This window comes from Jaculus jaculus, chromosome 3 (assembly GCF_020740685.1).
Source record: "Jaculus jaculus isolate mJacJac1 chromosome 3, mJacJac1.mat.Y.cur, whole genome shotgun sequence".
NCBI classification, from domain to species: domain Eukaryota; kingdom Metazoa; phylum Chordata; class Mammalia; order Rodentia; family Dipodidae; genus Jaculus; species Jaculus jaculus.
Genome location: NC_059104.1, coordinates 106245531 through 106264870, shown reverse-complemented (window position 1 = coordinate 106264870; position 19340 = coordinate 106245531). Strand labels below are relative to the sequence as shown.

Below are 19340 nucleotides of genomic sequence, written 5' to 3'. Positions count from 1 at the left end.
ATACAATTCTCTCTGCATTTAACATTTTTAAACTCTCAGCAGAATAGACCATAAAATGTGGCTTACCATACTGTGAAGCTTTTGCATTTATAAGTACCAAGTCCAAACAAGTTCCAAAAGACCAAAATCCACATGTTCAGATACATCTCAGCAACACTCACTGGTACCAAATTTCTGTTGTAGTCAGTTTCATGAGGCTGGGATAAATATTCAAACCAGACACAGTTTATGGGAAGAAATCATTTATTTCAGGCTTACAGATCCAGGAGAAAGTTCCATCAGTGGCAGAAGAAGCTGCTCCCATACATTTAAGCAGAGAGAAACAACCCCCAAACCAGAAAAATCAAACAGCAGCAAGCACAAAATCTTCCAGAGCCCAGACTGCTTTGCACAGCTTTGGACTGGAATTCAGATTTACCCCCAGTGACATTTCCTCCAGCCAGGTGGCTGGTGATACAAGTTACAAGCTTAATGAAAGATCTGAGTCTGTGGGAGAATATATCCACCTTCAAACCAGCACATTGACTTCCTTCTCTATTCCAAAGACAGATGTTCCACAAAGTAAACTTAGAAACTTAGATATAGAAATCCCTCAGTCCACACACCTAACCTTACAATAGACTAATCAGATGCTAGACAGACTGCTCCACACTCCAGCCACTAATTCTCATTAATTTATGCAGAGCCAAGGGACAATGCCCAGGGCTTATCACTACTTTCCCCCCTCTAGCCTGAGAGTTCAGAATACTCAAGTCTCTTCTTATCTTTACCAGGATTATCTCTTATTGCACTAAAGTCAGAAGCAGCTGATAATGTGTCCTGGCTCTTTTCTAATCATTTCTGCTATAATACTCACTTGTTCAAGCCAGAACAGTTCTGTTTAGAAAACTGGTATTCCAGGGAGCCTGCTGGAAGGCAACCTCACTGTTTTGCCTTGGAAGGTCAGGTTCTATGATGAATCTATTGAAAGGTTTCAGAAATAAGGATATACATATATATATATATATATATAATTTTTAACACAAAATATAGATGTTTGAGTGCTATGAACACCATAGGATTTTCCAACTTTGGGTTCCATTGCATTCCTGTCTTGTTTATGCAAACTTTTGCTTATGACCAAGGAAAGTCATGTTAAGAAGTACAACAAATCAATTTGATAAAAAACCACATTAAGGCATGTGGTTATCTTCTAAGTTATAAAAATGCTGATAACTAATACTTTAAATGAATTATACAATTTTGAAGACATTTCCCTGATATAAAGCAAAGATTTGCTACATAAAGGCTATCTACTTATGCATCTTATGTAAGAGATTGTCTTTAAAGAAACTAGACTCACTTAGTACCCTTGAAAGCTATCAACAACAGATGACAATTTTTATGTCAGGACATATTTTGTATGTTTTTCTAAAAGTCCTTTGAGTCTACTTTTGCCCAGCAAGCACCTCAGTCATAATATGTGCTTAAAGGATGTTAGAGTGACTGCCCCGAGTAAGTGAGTCATGTCACAAACTGTTATCCAATGCTTCCAGCCTTGGACATTGAAACCTCCTGTACTGCCAGGACCCATGCCATCTCATGAATTAGTAATGCTGCTTCACATCCCAGCTCTGCCACTGTACCCTTCTCAACCCTTTCTCCAAACACTATCCAGCTTCAAACTCACACTTACTTGGTGAAATAAGAGAAGATGAGAACCCGAGATGGGGTATGCAGGCCCTACTGGTCAACAAGGTCATCCTGTGAAAGTGTGATCATTACTGCCCACCACCAAGATGCAAAATCAAGTGGAAAGCAAGGTTGAAGATGATGTTAGAATATATTTATTGCTACATTTATATACAATTATACAAACAGCCCAGATAGCAGGGGATATGTTGCATCAATTTTTGTTTTTTCCACAGAAGTATATATAGAAAGAGCTGTATATCACTGAGTTTGCTCTCAGATTAAAGCCAAAAATAAATTGCATACATTTATCTAAAAAGTGGAAAATTCTTGAAAATTCTCTCCATAAATTTCTCCTTATAAGCTACTCATGCAAAAAAAAAAAAAAAAAAAAAAAGTGGGTTTCCATAAACTGATGCCTTCAGGCATCTGGTTGGAGGATGGTGTCTTGAAGACAGGTGTGGTGGATGGAACTAGGGACTACAGGGTGTAATACAGGTGTCCCAAGTCCTGATTCATCTTCCTAAAGTCTGTCCCTAGGAAAGGAGAGCGTTTGTAAAGAGAGAATAACAAGACAGGGAAAACCAACAGCAAACAGATGAGGGGAGGACCATCAGCAAGAGCCCTTGCTGAGGGAGGATTGATCTACCCAGTTCCCACGAGATTCCACACTTGGGGAGGGAAGGATGCACAGATTCAGAAACCCAGGGTTGTCTTGGTATGTCCTTATCCTAAAGCTCACCATGTGTCAGCCGCCAAAGGACCTGCATGAAGACACAGAAAGTCAACAGGAAGATCAAACAAGAAAACTCAAACATTATCAGAATGTGTCAAAAACAGCATAATCCTAATGTCTTTTTCACATTCTGCAGGAGAATATGAGCAACACTTGAGTATATTAGGGAATGCAAAGGAATTGGAATGCTGCTGAAGAAATGCTGAGACACAAACTAACAAAATATAGGGGGTTCCACAAACTCTACACTGACTTCAGAGTTGGTGAGAATTATTTAGGGCTTCAAAAGGAGTCTAGCACAATAGATCTTGCAAGATTCCAACCCAGAATGATGCGGTGGATATATAGTTACAGCATAAACACCCTGCCTACCTTGCCTTAGTCACAGATCTTTGTTATACAGAGAGAGGGAAAGAGAAGAGACAGAGGGGGATGAAGGGATGAGAAAACTTCAGGGTGTGTGCACCTGAGGAATGAGTTAATCTTACTTAAACCAGTTCTACTGGTGCACCTCAGGCCACTTCACATTTCAAGGACCCGGGAGCGAGAAACCTGAAGTCAGATCTAACATGGGCTCTTAAGCTAAAAATCAGACCAGAACCTCACAGACAAGGTCTGAAGGTTGAGAGCAATAAGTCTGTGATCTGAGGGCTGCTTTCTTGCAAAGCATGATCGCCAGGGTTCAATTTCCTTGTACCCAATAAAGCCATAAAGACACAAAGTGGTTCATGTGTCTGGAGTTTGTTTGCAGGGTCAGAAGACCCTGGAATGCTCATGTTCCCACTCCCTTTCAAACAAATTAATTAATTAAAAAAAAAAAGAAGCCTGTGATTTAAATATAACAGACTGTGCCAGCCTCTGGGACTGAACAATCATTTGGATATTGTCTGATCCTGAGAATCTAGGAGTTCAACCATTAAATAAGCCAGCCAGTTGCACCCTATCTGTGGCTTTGTAGGCCACTTCTAATTTCTCACCACCAGAATCCCACAGACCCCCATGATGGGACAGACAGGACAAACAGTGCCAGGGAGAGAGAAGTACAAGGGCAGGAATAAATCCTCGTCCTTTTTCCTGGGCCAATGATATGATAATCAACTATTCCAAGGCTGAGAATTACATGACATTTCAGGCTGAATGATGAGGCAATTGCCTTCGCCTTTGTTCCTTTCATAAATTCATCTCTGGGCAAATTCAAAATATCTGTCATTTGAGCCTGAGTTTTCTGGTGACTCACATGGAAACTTTCTTTTTCTGCTTCTGACAACAATAGCTTGAAGTCAGCCTCCCTAAAGAGTCGCTCTACTAGGAAAATGCATTAACAGATGAGAACCAATGAGGAAAAAAATATAAAACATCAGGCAAATTGTAATGTGTAGATTTTTCATTAACCAACAAACAAAATAGGATAAACTTCTGCATTGGAAGAAGAGTTGAGAGATGAATATGTGAGAATATTGTTTGTAGCAATCTGTGGAACACTTTTTAAGTAGGGATTTTTGTTCCAATACCAGGAATAAGACTAGCTAAATTCTATGAATTCACAACCAGCTGTACCACTTTCAAAATGAGGGAGAGCAGATGACGGCAGGTGTGCTTTTAAGTGACAGTTTTGGTGATGTCAAGACATGTCAGATTTTAGCATGATCTTAACCTTCTTTCATAGCAATCTAAAATACAAGGCTCAAAAACCAAGTCATTTCTAAAAATTCCACACCTTATCTGAGCACATATAATCCTATATTCAAATTAAACAATACTATTGTTGTAATGAATACTTATGCCACATCTGAAAGTATTATCTAGAGAGCCACATTCAACAAAGGTCTGACCAATGAGTTGGGCAACCTCCACATGTACCAATCATGAAATCCAAGATACCTTGCACTACTGTAGTTTTATTTATAATTGGGGTCAAAGTAATCTCTGCCAGAGAAATTCAGCCATTTGAAATGACCTGTTATCAAGGCAAATCATCTTGTAATAAAATATTACCAAATTGAGGTATGTAGATAATACATCATTACTCTGGTTTATGAATCAACTCCTTAATTCTACTCATATATACAAGGTATGTTATGGCTGATTTTTTTTTTTTTTTGCATGAGTGTGTGTGTAGCATATGTGCATGGGATGGCTGGAGGTTGACATCATGTGTCTTCCTTGATAGTTCTCCACTTTATTTACTGAGACAGGGTCCCTCACTTGAACCCAGAGGTCGCCAATTAGGACAATCTAGCTAGTCATAAAGCCTGAAGGTCTCCTGTCCCTGCCCCTCAACTGCTTGGATTATAAGTGGTCACCATGCCCACCCTTCATTGATGTGAATTCTGGGTATCAGAACTCTAGTCCTTATGCTTTGCATAGCAACACTTTATCCACTGAGCCATCTCTCCAGGCCTGTTTTTTAAAATTATTTATTTTAAAAATAAAACAAAAACTTTTCAACAGAACACAAGTGTCATGTGTGAGTTTGAATAATACTCTAATCTAACTCTTCATGGAGAGGGTATTTCACAAATTTTAAAAGAAAAACATCCTAAAAGAGTGCTTCTAATCAGTTCACCAAGATTACAGGCAGAGTCTTATGTTCATAAACTCTAGCTGGCCTCAAAATGATTACATTGGAGGAACATTGAGTGGTCCAGAGCCCAGGAGATACAGACTGTTGAGAAGTAGGCAGCAGGAGGTAGGATGGTGGAGGGTAACGCTTGCTCAGCTCTCTGGACTGGAAAGTCATTAAAGGCTCTGGCCAGTAAATGAACAGATAGGGTTTGAGGAGGTGAGGATCTGCACTGCCCTTCTAGGAGCATGGGCTTGCCCTGGCAGCAGCTGCTAGCTATACTTACCTCACCAGGGAAGTGGACTGCATCCTGTTACATCTGTTTTATGCTGCTTTGGCAAGAGCGCATCTGGAATAACGCATACAGTTTGGGTCCCCACCTTTCAAAAGAGACATCAAGAGATTAGAAGGCATGGATGCAAATAAAGCACTGAAGAAAGTCAAAGGGAAGATAGTCTGCTCAGCTATTCTAGATGCTAGGAATACCTTGGTTACTTATCCATGGTTACTGTAGGGCCAACTGGGTGACTCAGTTGCTAAACTAATTTCCTTTCTAACTTTTAACATCTCTTTTCAAAATTCACCTTTGAAAATCTACTGTTAAAAATGAAGAAACTAGTAATTAAATTTCCATTTGAAACATATACTGAAATCCTCTAAGAGCTTTGGGAACTCTACCCAGACTAATCACTTTCATAAGAATAATGGGTCTCCAAATAAGAACTTTCAAGTTGCCTCTTGATTAATGTAGGCATTCACTGTTAGTGTCTTTCAGGTAGCAACTAGCTTAATGGGCCCAAAATGTTTTGTAGTGCCTAATTTGAAGTCAAGAGTTGGTATCTTTCAATAAGCAAATTGTTAAAGTATGACCCTTGTTCACTGATGAGTGGAGTTAAGAAAAGCAGCAACAACAAAAATTCCTGTAACCACACTGACATTGTAGAGACCATAGAGATCAAGCTCATCCTCACTTTTTCTCATATGCCTTTTTTTTAATCTTACCCCTCTGCCAGTTTTCAGATATATAGCCTTAGAGATAGCAAAAACAAGTCAAGATTAAGTCAGCAAAGCATTGCTAAACTGTCCACAGTTAGCCCCAAACTGAGAGAATCCTGTTTAGTCTTTCCTGGTCTAGTGGGCTAAGCAATTGCAAGTCAGTACCTGTGGGACTGTTTCCCTAAAGACTGCTAAGAGACCTTGGCTTTGTGTCCAGTCATATAACCCATAATGAAAAACTGACTTCGCAGTAATTGCTAGAGCTGATAATAAAAGCACAGAAGTAATAAAACATTAAGTTTTATAATTTTCCTTTAATACTTAAGCTTGTTAAACTGGCCAGAATTAATTAGATGATGATTAACTCTTGAAAACCTATGGACATTTTAAGGAGATGTGTAAACATTTTGAAGGGGTTTAAAGGTTGGCAAAGTTGGCATTTTGTGGTATTGATGTAGTATTTTTGGGATTGATGAGGGATCCCCCAATCTTATGAACCCCAAGTTTGGGTTCTGTACTACCTTTAACAAAGAATTGATAAAGATGGACTCAAGAAGGATAAATTATTTATTATTAAGTTCATTTAGGGAGAAATCATCAATTGTGGGGTTTATTTAAGGGAGATTGGAACCTAGGAAAGAAAGCTAGAGCAGAGTCATAAATACCTGGAAAGTAGGAAACACACTCTCATGTGAAAACAGCATAGTTTATAAGGTTCATTTAAGAAAAATTGAGGTTTTGGGGAAAAACTGGAGTAGAGCTGCAAGCATGGGGAGGGGAGTTCAACTGAGGCTTTCAATGTAAGAAACAGGGCCACAAGCACATAGAAGATAGAATTTATAAGCTTGTATAGGGAGTAGAAGGAACACACATGTCATGTGCTTTCCTGCAGGGGGGAAGTTAAGAAAGCAAAGGATTAGGCTCAAGGAAAATAACAGAGAAAATATCAAAGCAGAGACCAAGAAATCCAGAGAAGAAATGAGTGATGAAGAAAGTTACACTCATGTTTACTCCAAGTTTAAGGAAATTACCACAGGTAGCGGCCCTAGAGTTTATGAGAGCACCCCCTTGGTAGATCTGGGTGAGCGACCTAGACCGTGAACAGTAGGGGGCGTTCTAGATCAGTCTTGATCAGACCGGAGTTCCATTTCTGCCAAGAGTTCCCTTCTTTATGGCACAGTGAGGAGACATGTGTGGTGGCATCTTCTGGTTTTCTGAGGGCCTCAGTCTCTAACTGAAACTACTTAAAAGTTGCTGGTTTTCTCCTATCCTCCTTCAGTACCAAGTGTCATTTCAAAATGTATAGTTGTATTTTTTCTTTAGTCACCAGTTCCATTCTCTCCATGATTAAAGATTTAGACTTATAAAGGGACAAAGGGAGGAAAAGAGAATGATTTCCATGAATATTCTGAGAAAATTTACAAGAAAGAAGGATGGGGAGTAAACTGGATAAAGGCCAGGCACAAGAATGAAACAAAATCTAGAAGAGCCAGTTGCACTGACAACCAAGCTGCTACATGCCATAGCACAGAAAGGAAACCATAGAGCTACGGCAGAAATTATAAAGCTTGCCACCAGGTGGTGTGATGGGATTAAACCACTTTGAAGACAAGGACTGCTGAAGGAGGGGAGGGGGAGATACATTCGATCAGGTGGACAGGATGGTTACAGTACTGGTGGCTCTGGATTTGTAGAGTACCATGCTATAGGCTAGGACATACATTATATCAAGTTATTTCAGGAATGCAAACTTGGTTTAATATTAGAAAATTTATTTAGTTCAGTATGTTAATGAAGAAAAATGTAAAGCACACACAATCTCAAATATACATGGGAATTGAACTGAATAAATTTGACATTTGCCTTTTATTTTGAAAATAAACCTCTTAACAAAATATGGATAGTCCTATAAAAAGGAAGCTTGATTAATCTGATAAAGCTCAAATGCCAGAAACAAACACATCTGGTGGCATGATGTTTCCAAGTATTGCTTAAATCAGGACTGAGACACCACCTATGCTCAGCATTTTATTGGAATGTCTAGCCAGGTCACCCAATGAGAAAGATAAAAAGTTATAAGTAAAGGGAATAAAAACTAATGATTGTAAAGAAAGCCCCAAAGGCTTGGCAAATTATTAGAAACAACAAGAGTTTATCAAAGTACTGTAATATAAAGTCAGTAAACAAATATCAATTGTATTTCTGTATACTGTCTGCAATTATTTTCCAATACAAAAATATGATTGTAAAATAAGAATCTTAATAATAAATCTCACAAGAGAAATGTGGCCTTATTGCAAAAATTTAAGAAATTTAATGAAAGACATTAAGGATGACTACAATAAGTCAAGGTGGTATAATCATAATGAGGGGTGCTTAATATTGTAAAAGGTAATTTATTCACAAACTTACCTATCCACACATTTCCTAACAAAAGCCTCTAAAACATTTTTCCTCCAACCAACTTAAATCAATTCTGAGATATATGTAGAAGAAATAAGAAGCCCCAAATGGAAATTTCTTGTAAAAGTAAACTGGAGAAACTTCTCCAAAAAGCAAACCTGGATACCTATGCCTGTTAAAAAGAAAAGAATGCAGTAGTGAAGACAGAATGATACTGACCCAAGATAGACATATTGCCCAGTGCAAAAAAACAAATAAGAAAGTCATGGAAGCCCAGAGTGGTGGTGCACGCCTTTAATCCCAGCACTTGAGAGGCAGAGGTAGGAGGATCTCCGTGACTTTGAGGCCACCCTGAGAATACATAGTGGAATTCAAGGTCATCCTGGGTTAGAGTGAGACCCCTACCTTGAAAAACTAAGAAAGAAAGAAAGGCGTGGTAATGGTGACCAACAGGGAGTGACTGAGCCATTAAAGTATTAAGACAACTAGGCATCATACAAGGGAAAAAATAAAAAACAAAACTAAACCTGGATTGATCCAGACTACACAAAAGTTATTTATAGCTGGACTAAAGACTTTAAAATAAAATAATTAACCTGTAGAAGAAGAAAAAAAAACTTTTTGGTGAAAATGTAGAATATGTTTCTGATCTCCAGGAAGGAGGGATGTATTTAAGAAGACAAACACTCCAAGAAAACAAAAAAAATATAGAGAGAGATAGAGTAAGCTAAAATAAAATTTAAAAATTTTATCCATCAAAAAGCATACAAATTGGGCTGGAGAGATGGCTTAGCGGTTAAACGCTTGCCTGTGAAGCCTAAGGACCCTGGTTCGAGGCTCGGTTCCCCAGGTCCCATGTTAGCCAGATGCACAAGGGGGCACACGCGTCTGGAGTTCGTTTGCAGAAGCTGGAAGCCCTGGCGCGCCCATTCTCTCTCTCTCCCTTTATCTGTCTTTCTCTCTGTGTCTGTCACTCTCAAATAAATAAATAAAAAATTTAAAAAAAAAAGCATACAAATTGGAAAAGATATGACATGGAAAAAAATACCCATCAAACATTTAAATATTAGAAAACTAGTGACCACAATATAAAGAAATTCTATACAGATTGACCAAGATAAACAGGCAACAGGAAAAACAGGCTAGTTGCTAATACAAAACAGACTCCTTTGCCCCAAGTCAGTTATTTTAAACATGAAAAGACAATGAAATGCCATAAATAGAGGAAAAAATTAAGTGATTCAGTAATCAGGAAAATACAAATTAAAAGCACAGAGGCTATGTTAAACCTATCTATGATGCAGAAATTCATGTCTAGTATTATCGAGAATGAAAAAAATGTGGATAAAGCTTTCCTTTGGAAAACAATGGATGGTTATTTAGTAAACTTGAAAGATACATACATATATATATATATATATATATATATATAGCCTGTAACTCAAAATTCCCTCCCTGGGTGTCTGCTAAGGAAATACAATTTCCCACATTTACCAAAAGGATGATTTGTGGCTATATTGTGTAATTGCACAAAGTTAAAAGTAGCAGAAACAATAAAAAGGGCCATCATTAGGAGAATGGATAAATTATAATACAACCATCAATGAATATACTCACAACAGTGATAGTACAATAGACATAGTCTATTGATGAAGATGTATGTGTAAAGAAATTATGTAAGGTTCATATATGTACAAGACTTAAAACTGCACTGCTTGTAGGGTTAGCACAGTAAAAGGAAAGTAAAGGATGATGTGATGAAGTAAAAATATGGAATACCAAAGTAATTGACAGTGGACTAATTGCTACATTAGAATATATCTCATATATACGGTATCTATAGCAGAGACCCAGGGAGGGAATTTTGAGTTACAGGCTATACATATCTTCCAAGTTTACTAAATAACCATCAAAAATTGTTTTCCAAAGGAAAGCTTTATCCACATATTTGTCGTGTGAGTGTGTGTGTGTGTGTGTGTGTGTGTGTGTGTGTATGTATTTATTTGTTGCAGTCAGCTCCATGTAGCTGGGATGAACTTCCAAACCAGAATCAGTTTATGGGAATAAGGGATTTATGTGAAGCTTAAAAATCCAGAGGACATTCCATTGATGGCGAAGAAACTGACCACCTTTCACATGTCCAAGCAGAGACACAACCAACCCGCACTACAAGCAAGTACAAAACCTGCAGCAAAACAGCAGATGGACCACCAGAGCTCATACTACTTACTGTCTTATACCTCTGGGTTGGAATTCAGGTCTGCCATCAAACACACGTTAGGGCTGGATCCCAGGATCCAACCCCTGTGATACCTCTTCCAGCCAGATGGCTGGAAATCCAATTTATAAGCTTTTTATAATTAAACATCTCAGTCTATGGTGGGATATATATTCAAACCACCACCTCCTTCCCCTGGTTCTCAATAGACTCATAGCCAGCTCACATTGTAAATTGTATTCAGTCCAAATTCAAAGGTTTCCATGGTCTATCAATTTTAAGACTGTTCCAAAGTCCCAAGTCTCATCTGAGATTTAAGATTATCTCAACTGTGGGTCCTGCAAAATCAAAAACAGGTTTCATACTTTCAGCACATCACGGCACAGGGTAAACATTTCCACTGCTATAAGGCATAACAAGGAGAGACTGGACCAGTGTAAAATCAATAACCATGAGGTAAATATCACACATCTGCAGTTCAAGTCCAACATCCATAACCAGAGACCAGTGACAGTCTTTGGATTTTTCAATTCCACCCCTCCAGCTAGACTTAGCTGGGCAAAACTTCCATCCTAAGCCAACAGTGCTCCATGGTAACCCTTTCACAGTCCTGGCATATCTAAAACACCTTTGGGTCTCCATTGCAAACCACATTCCATCTTTCAATGGCTTTGCTGGTCTCTATCATGGACTTCATGTCTTGTTCTATATGCTGCACCTTAGCAGTGGCTCCTGGAACTGTGTGCATTTTATGACCATTTCCATGCATCTTTCATGCTTTCAAAATTAATACCAGGTATGCACGATATAGACATATTGTTAATCCATGCATGAAATAAATTGTGACATTGAAGAACAGGTTCCTTCCTTTCTGTCATCTCCTTTCAAAAGTTTGCATTTCTACCATTCTTTCTGGTTGGAATCACCTTAGGCATTCTTTCCAGTTTTTCAATATGAAGTAGTAGGGCCATCTTCCTTAAGATTGCTAATATGTTTGACAATAGCAGCTTCAGTAACCTAAAACCAGTCTCTGTATCAGTACTTTTACATTTGTTTGAATTTTTTCCAATTTTAAATTTCATACCTCTCAGTTCCATATCTTCAGCCAATCATGTCAAATTAATTTTAAATTCAACCTTGATCAAAATCTTAGGGCTTGGGAAGAACAAAGCTAGCACTTTTGCCAGTATCCAAGTTCCAACAAAGTTCTCTGTTTTCTTTCCTTCCCCTTTGAATGCTCATAAGCAAAGCTTCCAAATACAATTCTCTCATCATTTAGCATTTTCAAACTCTCACAAGAATAGTCCATAAAAAATGGTTTCTTCTCTGGAAGGTTTCTTTACTTCTAAATACCAAGTTCTGTCCCATTCTTCTAGCACAAAAATTCCAAAAGACCAAAATCCAAATGGTCAGATTTATTTCAAGAACCACTCCAATTCTTGGTACCAAATTTTTATTGTCATCTCCATGTTGCTGGGATGAACTTCTAAACCAGACACAGTTTATAGAAGAGATTTATTTGAAGCTTACAAATCTAGGGGAGGTTCCATTGATGGTGGAAGAAATTGCCCCCCTTTCACAGATCCAAGCGGGCACAACCAAACAGCCGGCATTACAAGCAAGCAAAAAACTGGCAGCAAAACAGCAGTGGCCCCAACAGAACTCAGACTACTCTCTTACACCTGTGGAGCTTGAATTTAGATCTTCCCCCAAACACACCTTAGGACTGGGCCCCAGGATCTTCTTCATGACACCTCTGCCATCCACCAGCTAGAAATTCACGTTACAAGCTTTCATAAAACATCTGAGTCTATGTGAAGATATACATTCAAACTAACACAGTATTATATGGATGTATGTGCATGTATACATGTATATATGTGCATACATACAGGGTTAGGGAAAGAATTGTGTTTAGGAGAAGTATATATGTTCTCCTAAACACAATTCTTTCCCTAACCCTGTGATAAAGCAATCTTAGTTTGTTTGGTTTTTAAATATTTTATTTATTTGAGACAGAGAGATAGACTGACAGAGAGAGCAAGAATGGGTGCAATCTCTAGTTTGTTCAAGTATTTAAAACAGAAAGTAATGGAAGAAAACTACTACAGTGGATGGGGAGGGAATTTGGTTTCACTTATCTTTAGTCTTTGAATTATTCAAATTTCAAAAGTCTAAATGAAACCATATATGAGGAAAAGTTAACAGTTAAGGGCCCAATATAAAAGAAACAATATGTTCTCATAGACATCTGTGCTCATCTCTCAATCAGTGATTCCAAAGTTTTCCCATCTTCACTCTAATTTCATAGCATCTATAAATTTAAAAGTTACTGTAATGAATTTCTCTTAAAATGTGATTTTCATTATAATTCCACAGGTGGAAATGCTGTAGTTTAAAAAATCATAAGGTCAAATTAGATCCACATTTATCTGTAAGGCAATCAGGCAACCCACACGGAGCATCTGGCAAATGTCATCAGTTATGCTCTCTCAAGTGTTCTAATAAAGGATCAAGAACTGACAGGTGAGTTTTAATGAAAAATCACACTCAGTTCTGAGAACTAATTTAGTCTTCTCCTCCTACAGATAGATATTTAGGCAGGTTATCTGAAACTATGAGCCTGTCTCAATGCTGTATCTCAGACCTCCCTTGAGGCCTTTTTCCTCCCTGGCACTCTGCCCCCTTATCAACAAACTCCAGACTTTTTTTCCAGACTGAGTTCAATTCCTATTCCTGACCTGCTGTCTGAGTCCTGAAATATTGTATTGAACACTTATTGGTTGTCTGCAAAAGCCTATTTCGAGCCATCTCCCTCTTTACTTCTCTATTTTTTTTCCCTTTCTAAACTGATATAATTTCTATAAGAACAGTTTCTTCTGAATTGGGGAACTTTACCAGACAATAAAATGATGGCTTCTCTCCCTTACAAGAGTTAGTCACATATCTCAACCTGAATCTAAGCCCTATTCACTTCATCTTGAAGACTAAGCTGAGTTCTGGGCGGTTTGGAGTTAACAACTCTCATCAAGGGGCAAAATTAACCTGGTTCTCCAGAGTTAGCCTTGACCTCCAGGTAAGCGTAAATTGGCCTCTAAATTAAAAGATACATTCACTTGGGAGTATGCAGACAAGATAAGTCTAAAGGAGATTTAAAGTAGAAAGATCACAGTAGATCTGCATATATTATATTTGGATAATATGGACATAGATATTTAGTTCACACTTCAAAGCAAACCAAAATCCAAATGCATACTCTGCTACTATGTCTGTCTTTGGCCAAGTTTCTGCTTTGTAGCATGGAATATACTTACCTGTAAAGTCACCTGTAGCCTCCATGCATGATATCTTTCTATGGACTAGGCAATGGGGCCTGTTCAGGCAGATGCAGTCCGAAGCATTGCTCGTTGAGTAAGCACTGGACCAACTAAACTTGCTCCACTGTCCCAGTACAACTGCACCTTCTATCCTCAAAACTTCTGTTGAAATGACTGGTTTGGGGCTTAACTCTTGGAATAATATCGTGGTCTCCAGAACCAAACTACTCAATAGACATTTAGCCTTAATCCGGTGGGCTCATACCATTTCTTAGAAAGCTCCTTGCTGTCTGGCCTCTTTCCAAGCTCACCTCCCAGCACTCTCCTCTGTGTTCAGTCAGCTTTTGAGCATCACATCTTCTGTTCTTTTCTGAGAGCTTAGAAGTTTTATTTTTTATTTTTTTAAACATATTGTTCCCTGTGCCTGGAATGCTTTGCAGCACAGACCGTATATTGGTGTCTGGGGAACTTCTTCTACTTGTAGGCAGGCATATTTTGTTGAGCTTGTGGTTTTTTTTGAAATAACTGACATGCAGAATTTTGCAGATTCTTAATGCTTTTCCTTGGAAGGTATAGCAACGCTTGGCCTCCTGTCTTCTGAGCTGCCATGTTCCATCTCCAGGTTAGTCATTACTCCATCCATGCATCCTTGCAGTCTTTCCAGATGGCTCCCCCAGCAGAGCCTCCTACTGTGCATTCTTGTGATCCTTTTGGCACTTGCACCCATCCAGAGTTAAATGAAAGGGACCAGCACTTCTCTTCCTTCAGCTAACAACTCTTAAGTTACCTCCTCACAAAGACACATCTGACTTAAACTATGATTATCATCCTCATATTATTTTGTAATTTCATAGTTCAGGTAGAAATAAAATTCTTTTCGTAGGTCAAGCTTAGTAATAAAATCTGTAACATTTAATAATTGCATTATTTTGCTTATTGAAAGCTTTTATTTTTTCTACAGTCAGTTAGGGCAAGGGCTCAGTCACTTTGATGTCCTGAATTACTAGTACACAGTGCTTGGAATGAATAAGTGGAAGGACTCCTACTCAAGTTCTCTAGTGGTTTTAGAATATATACATCTTAATCTCTCTTAAGGCCTTTGAAAATAGTCTAAAATTCTAACTGTTCTAACCCATAGCCCAAAGCCATTTTCCAGTACTCAACACTGGCCCACACTTGGTTCTGGAGTTGGCTTCAGTCCCCACTCTCATCAACCTGCTCACTCAGCTGACACCCTTGATTCCAATGCTGGATATTTTTGCTATGTGTTCACATATTCCAAGGCCTCTGTGTAAGCCAGCATTGAGACACCACTCAACAGCCAAAGGGATGAGCACTGACAACTACACTAACATCTAGTCTTGTGACGGTGACAAGAAGACAATCCTTCCTAGCTCTTCCCATGCATTTCATTTACCCATCAGAGCCATTTCTTAACTCTTCCACTTCCTCCTCAGATTACAGAGGTTTTAACTTATCTATGAATCCTCATGACCTAACTTTAGTCATCTAATAAATGTTTACTGAATCAAACTGTTTGAAGCAATTGAATTGTTCATGTGATAAATGGATCTGTAAGCTAAATATCACTTTCTGAGGTCCATGAACTTGGCCAGATGTGCACGGTGAGACATGTGCCAGAGTGCCAGCTTAAAGCATTTGGAGCCAACAGAATACTCAGCTGGAAAGAGCATGGTCCTGTCCTCTGGGGCATAACAATCATGTGGAGTGTCATGAGAAACGATTTCCAGAAGACACTGTATATTTATACTAAGTGGCGACTATTTTAATCTTCTTTTTAGTGCCTGTATTTTCCAAACCAATGAATGTAACTGCCACACAGTGATTTTTATCATGCAGTACTAGTCACCTCTCTGTCCTGTGGGGCCCATGTGGTTTGTTCCTGAGGGTTCTCCTACTTTGCAGTATGGCCTCATTGGGGTTTCCTAAGGTTCTGGACTAAAGTCACTGTTGCTCTTCCTGCATTTTTCCTGGAGAAATTTCATTGGGTATTCCATCAGCACCTCAAGCCTAAGCTTTCTATTAAAAACAAATCACAGACAGATCCAAGCCTACCTCATCCCCTCATGGCTTCCTAGAATGTGACGACACTGTGTGCTGAACCAACCCTACATGGTTCAGTATGGACAGTTGCAGCAAGTCTTTCTGTGACTTCATGTAGTTGCATATGTAGTTCCTTCTATTTGGATAGCTTGGCCTCTTTCTTTCTTTCTTTCTTTCTTTCTTTCTTTCTTTCTTTCTTTCTTTCTTTCTTTCTTTCTTTCTTTCTTTTTTTTATACTGTAGCCTAGCCCAGGCTGACCTGGAACTCACTCTGTAGCCCCAGGTTGGCCTCAGATTCATTGCAATCCTACCCCCTGAGTGCTGGAATCAAAGGCATGCAAGACCATGGCCAGCTAGTTTTCCTACTTTTAATTCTAATTAAGACCAACTCATTTTCAAAGACCTGACTTAGGGACATTCTCCTCTAGGAGCCCATTCTTAGAACCCCCTAGAAAAACTAAGTGCCTTCCTTATGAGCTTCCACAATCTACCCATCATGCACAAAACAAATACTTAGCATCTAGGCAGAGTATTTATCAGTATATAAAGTGGTAATATCCTTGCTCTCATGGAGCTTACATTCTAATGAAGAAAGCAGACAATAACTAATAACAGGCATGTTGATGGATGGTAAGTGATATAATGAAAAATGGGTGGAGAACAAAGGGAAGGTACACTTTCGAAGATAGGACTAAGATAGAGGATTTAGTCAAAATCCAGGAGGTGACAAGAGTATCATGAAAATATCTGAGAAAAGCACTCCAAGCTGGAGTGAGGGGTTGGTTTAAAGCACAAGAGAGCTAATATAACTTCAGTTTCATGAAAATAACAAAACCTGCAGACGAAGTCTAAGAGCTCCAACAGGGGACCAAATTACATTGAGCTGTGAGGAGCCATTGAGAAGGACATGGCCTTTCTTCTGAGACCGGAAGTCCTCAAAGGATTTAGAGAAGAAGATATGCAATCTGGTTTATGTATTTATAGCTATTTTAAGAGTACAACAGAACCAATTAAATGAAATGGAAGGTTCTTGTGAGATGCTATACCATCTTTCAGGGAGCACTATAGAGAATATATTAAAAGTTTTTATATATTGGATAAATGTTTTGAATGCTGGCTCAGCAGACTTGTGGCTGGTTTGATGTCAGTTAGAAGAGAAGATTCACAGATGGAGACAAGGCCTGGGCATGATTAATGAGAAGCATGGATTTGCCTCTTATCAAGAAGACACATAAGGGGCAGAAGCAGGTTTAAGGGAAGAAATCTTGAGTTTGAAATGCTTATTGAATATCACAGTGGAAATGCCATGTACACAGTTGGCTGTCTGAAGCTCAGAGTTTTCACAGGAAATTTCTTTTCAGGTGGTATTTAAACCAATAACACAGGATAAAGTCACTAAGAGTCAAGAATAGAGAAGGACCAAGCATTGAGGCATTCCAACATGAAGAAGTTAAAGAAGGAACCTTACACATTCATAACATATAAACAGATTATTATGTTTACTGGAAGTGAACCATACAAGTTTCACTGCTGAAGGAAGATCATGTAGTCTTTTTGTTCTTACAAACTTGGTCCAGGTTCCTGGAACAAATGCTGTGCCATGCCTTGTAAGACAATCATAAGTAAAATGTAAAACCCTTTTAAAGGTAAAAAAAAAAGGACATTTAAAAAAGTTATCTGAAGGGCTTGGGTAGAAATACCAATACCTATAAAACTAATAGATGACTCACCTTCTGATTAACATGACCTGTCATTAGCACTTTCTAAACTCATCTGTTACCTTCTAAGTTTATGTAATCTAAGAAAAACATGTAAGAACTAAGGTTAAAGTCTGCAAGCATAAGATTAACTTGGGATCAACATCTTAAATTCTAAAATCATAGGTTCTTTTTGAAAATTTAAGGTTGTGTTGGGGATTGAGACTAGAGCTTGCTACCTACCCAAGCAAGTGCTCTGTACCACTGAACTGTATGTACCCAGCCTACTTTACTTTCCATTACTTGAGGCCATGTCTTTATTCTCTGATTTACCTATCATTTTCCTGACAGCCATAGAGCTTCATGTATCCAATGGTAATTTGCATAAGAAGCAGTTATGTAAATCACTAAAAGACTGAATGACCATCAGCACTTATGAATATGTCTTATTTTAAGGGAATGGAATAAAATCATGTCTTCTTGACTTTAGTTTCTTTTGGTTTGATCTGGAGCACATTGGAACCCAGCCTGGCCTTGAACTCATAGCAATCCTCCTACCTCAGCTTCCTAAGGCTGGTATTAAAGGTGTGAGTCACTATGCTCAGCTTTGGCTTTCATTTCAATTTCATAACACCATTAAATTGAAAACCATTTAAATACCAAAGAATGTAAGCAAAATGATGCAAAAGTAACTGGCACCGGACATTTCCCTTCTTGACATCACACCAGAGCTCTAGAAAACATGCTTGATTGTGGGTTTCATAACACTGGTGAACACTGTAATTGTTTCATACCAGCAAACCTTTACAGAAGATGCTAAACTGCTTTCCCAATAGATGTTTGTTATGGAAAACCTTTGATGTAGCATATGTCTCTTAAGCTCACCAAACATCCAAACATGCCAGTTTAACATGAAATGGAATGTGTGCCAGTACAATATTTAAAGGATTGGGTTCTGGGTTCTAATTCTAAGGCTAATGTTGTCTGGTACTCATGGTTTTGCAAAATGATGATAATCTGTTTTTGGTGCTAGAGATTGAACCCAAGGTTACTGAGCTATACCCCTAATCCTAGTTTCAGGTAGTTTAAAGAATGTATAGTTGGGGCTGAAGAGATGGCTTAGCGGTTAAGGCATTTGCCTGTGATGCCTAAGGACCCAGGTTCGACTCTCCAGGTCCCACATAAGCCAGATGCACATGGTGGAGCACGCGTGTGAAGTTTGTTTGCAGTGGCTAGAGGCCCTGGAGTGCCCATATTCTCTCTCTCTCTGTCTCAAATAAATAAATAAAAATAAATCAGAAAAAAATATTTAAAGGAAGAATGGCAATGAATTTATATTATACCATATATTATATTATACCCATCAACCAAAACATTTTTCATATTATATATATTTTTATATATTCCATTATACTCATATATTATACCCATCAACTAAAACATTTTTCATATTTATTATCAATTACTTCTAAAAGATATTATTTTCTGGAATTAAGTGATAAGTACTCTAAATAAGCCATCAAGTATGTTTGTAAGTATCAGTGGAATAAGTAAACAGAACATTGAATTATGATTTCCTTTTCCATACACTGAAAGACTTTTATGTCTTTTAGTAAACATTCTTCAAATACTGAAAAGTTGAAAAATTCTATATTTAACTTATATTTTAGCAGTAA

The 19340-nt window shown here is 38.2% G+C and overlaps 1 protein-coding gene across 1 annotated transcript in view; it reads right to left on the bottom strand.

The window, feature by feature from the left end:
- Positions 1-1803: 1803 nt before the first annotated feature.
- The window catches only part of Rdx (radixin), a 101138-nt gene continuing 83601 nt past the window's right edge, over positions 1804-19340 (bottom strand). The window contains exons 15-16 of the mRNA XM_045144938.1: positions 5257-5350; positions 1804-2435 (exon numbers count right to left, since the gene is read on the bottom strand). Coding sequence (XP_045000873.1) covers positions 5284-5350 — 67 coding nt within the window. The 3' untranslated portion in view covers positions 1804-2435; positions 5257-5283. The remainder of the gene's footprint in view (positions 2436-5256; positions 5351-19340) is intronic.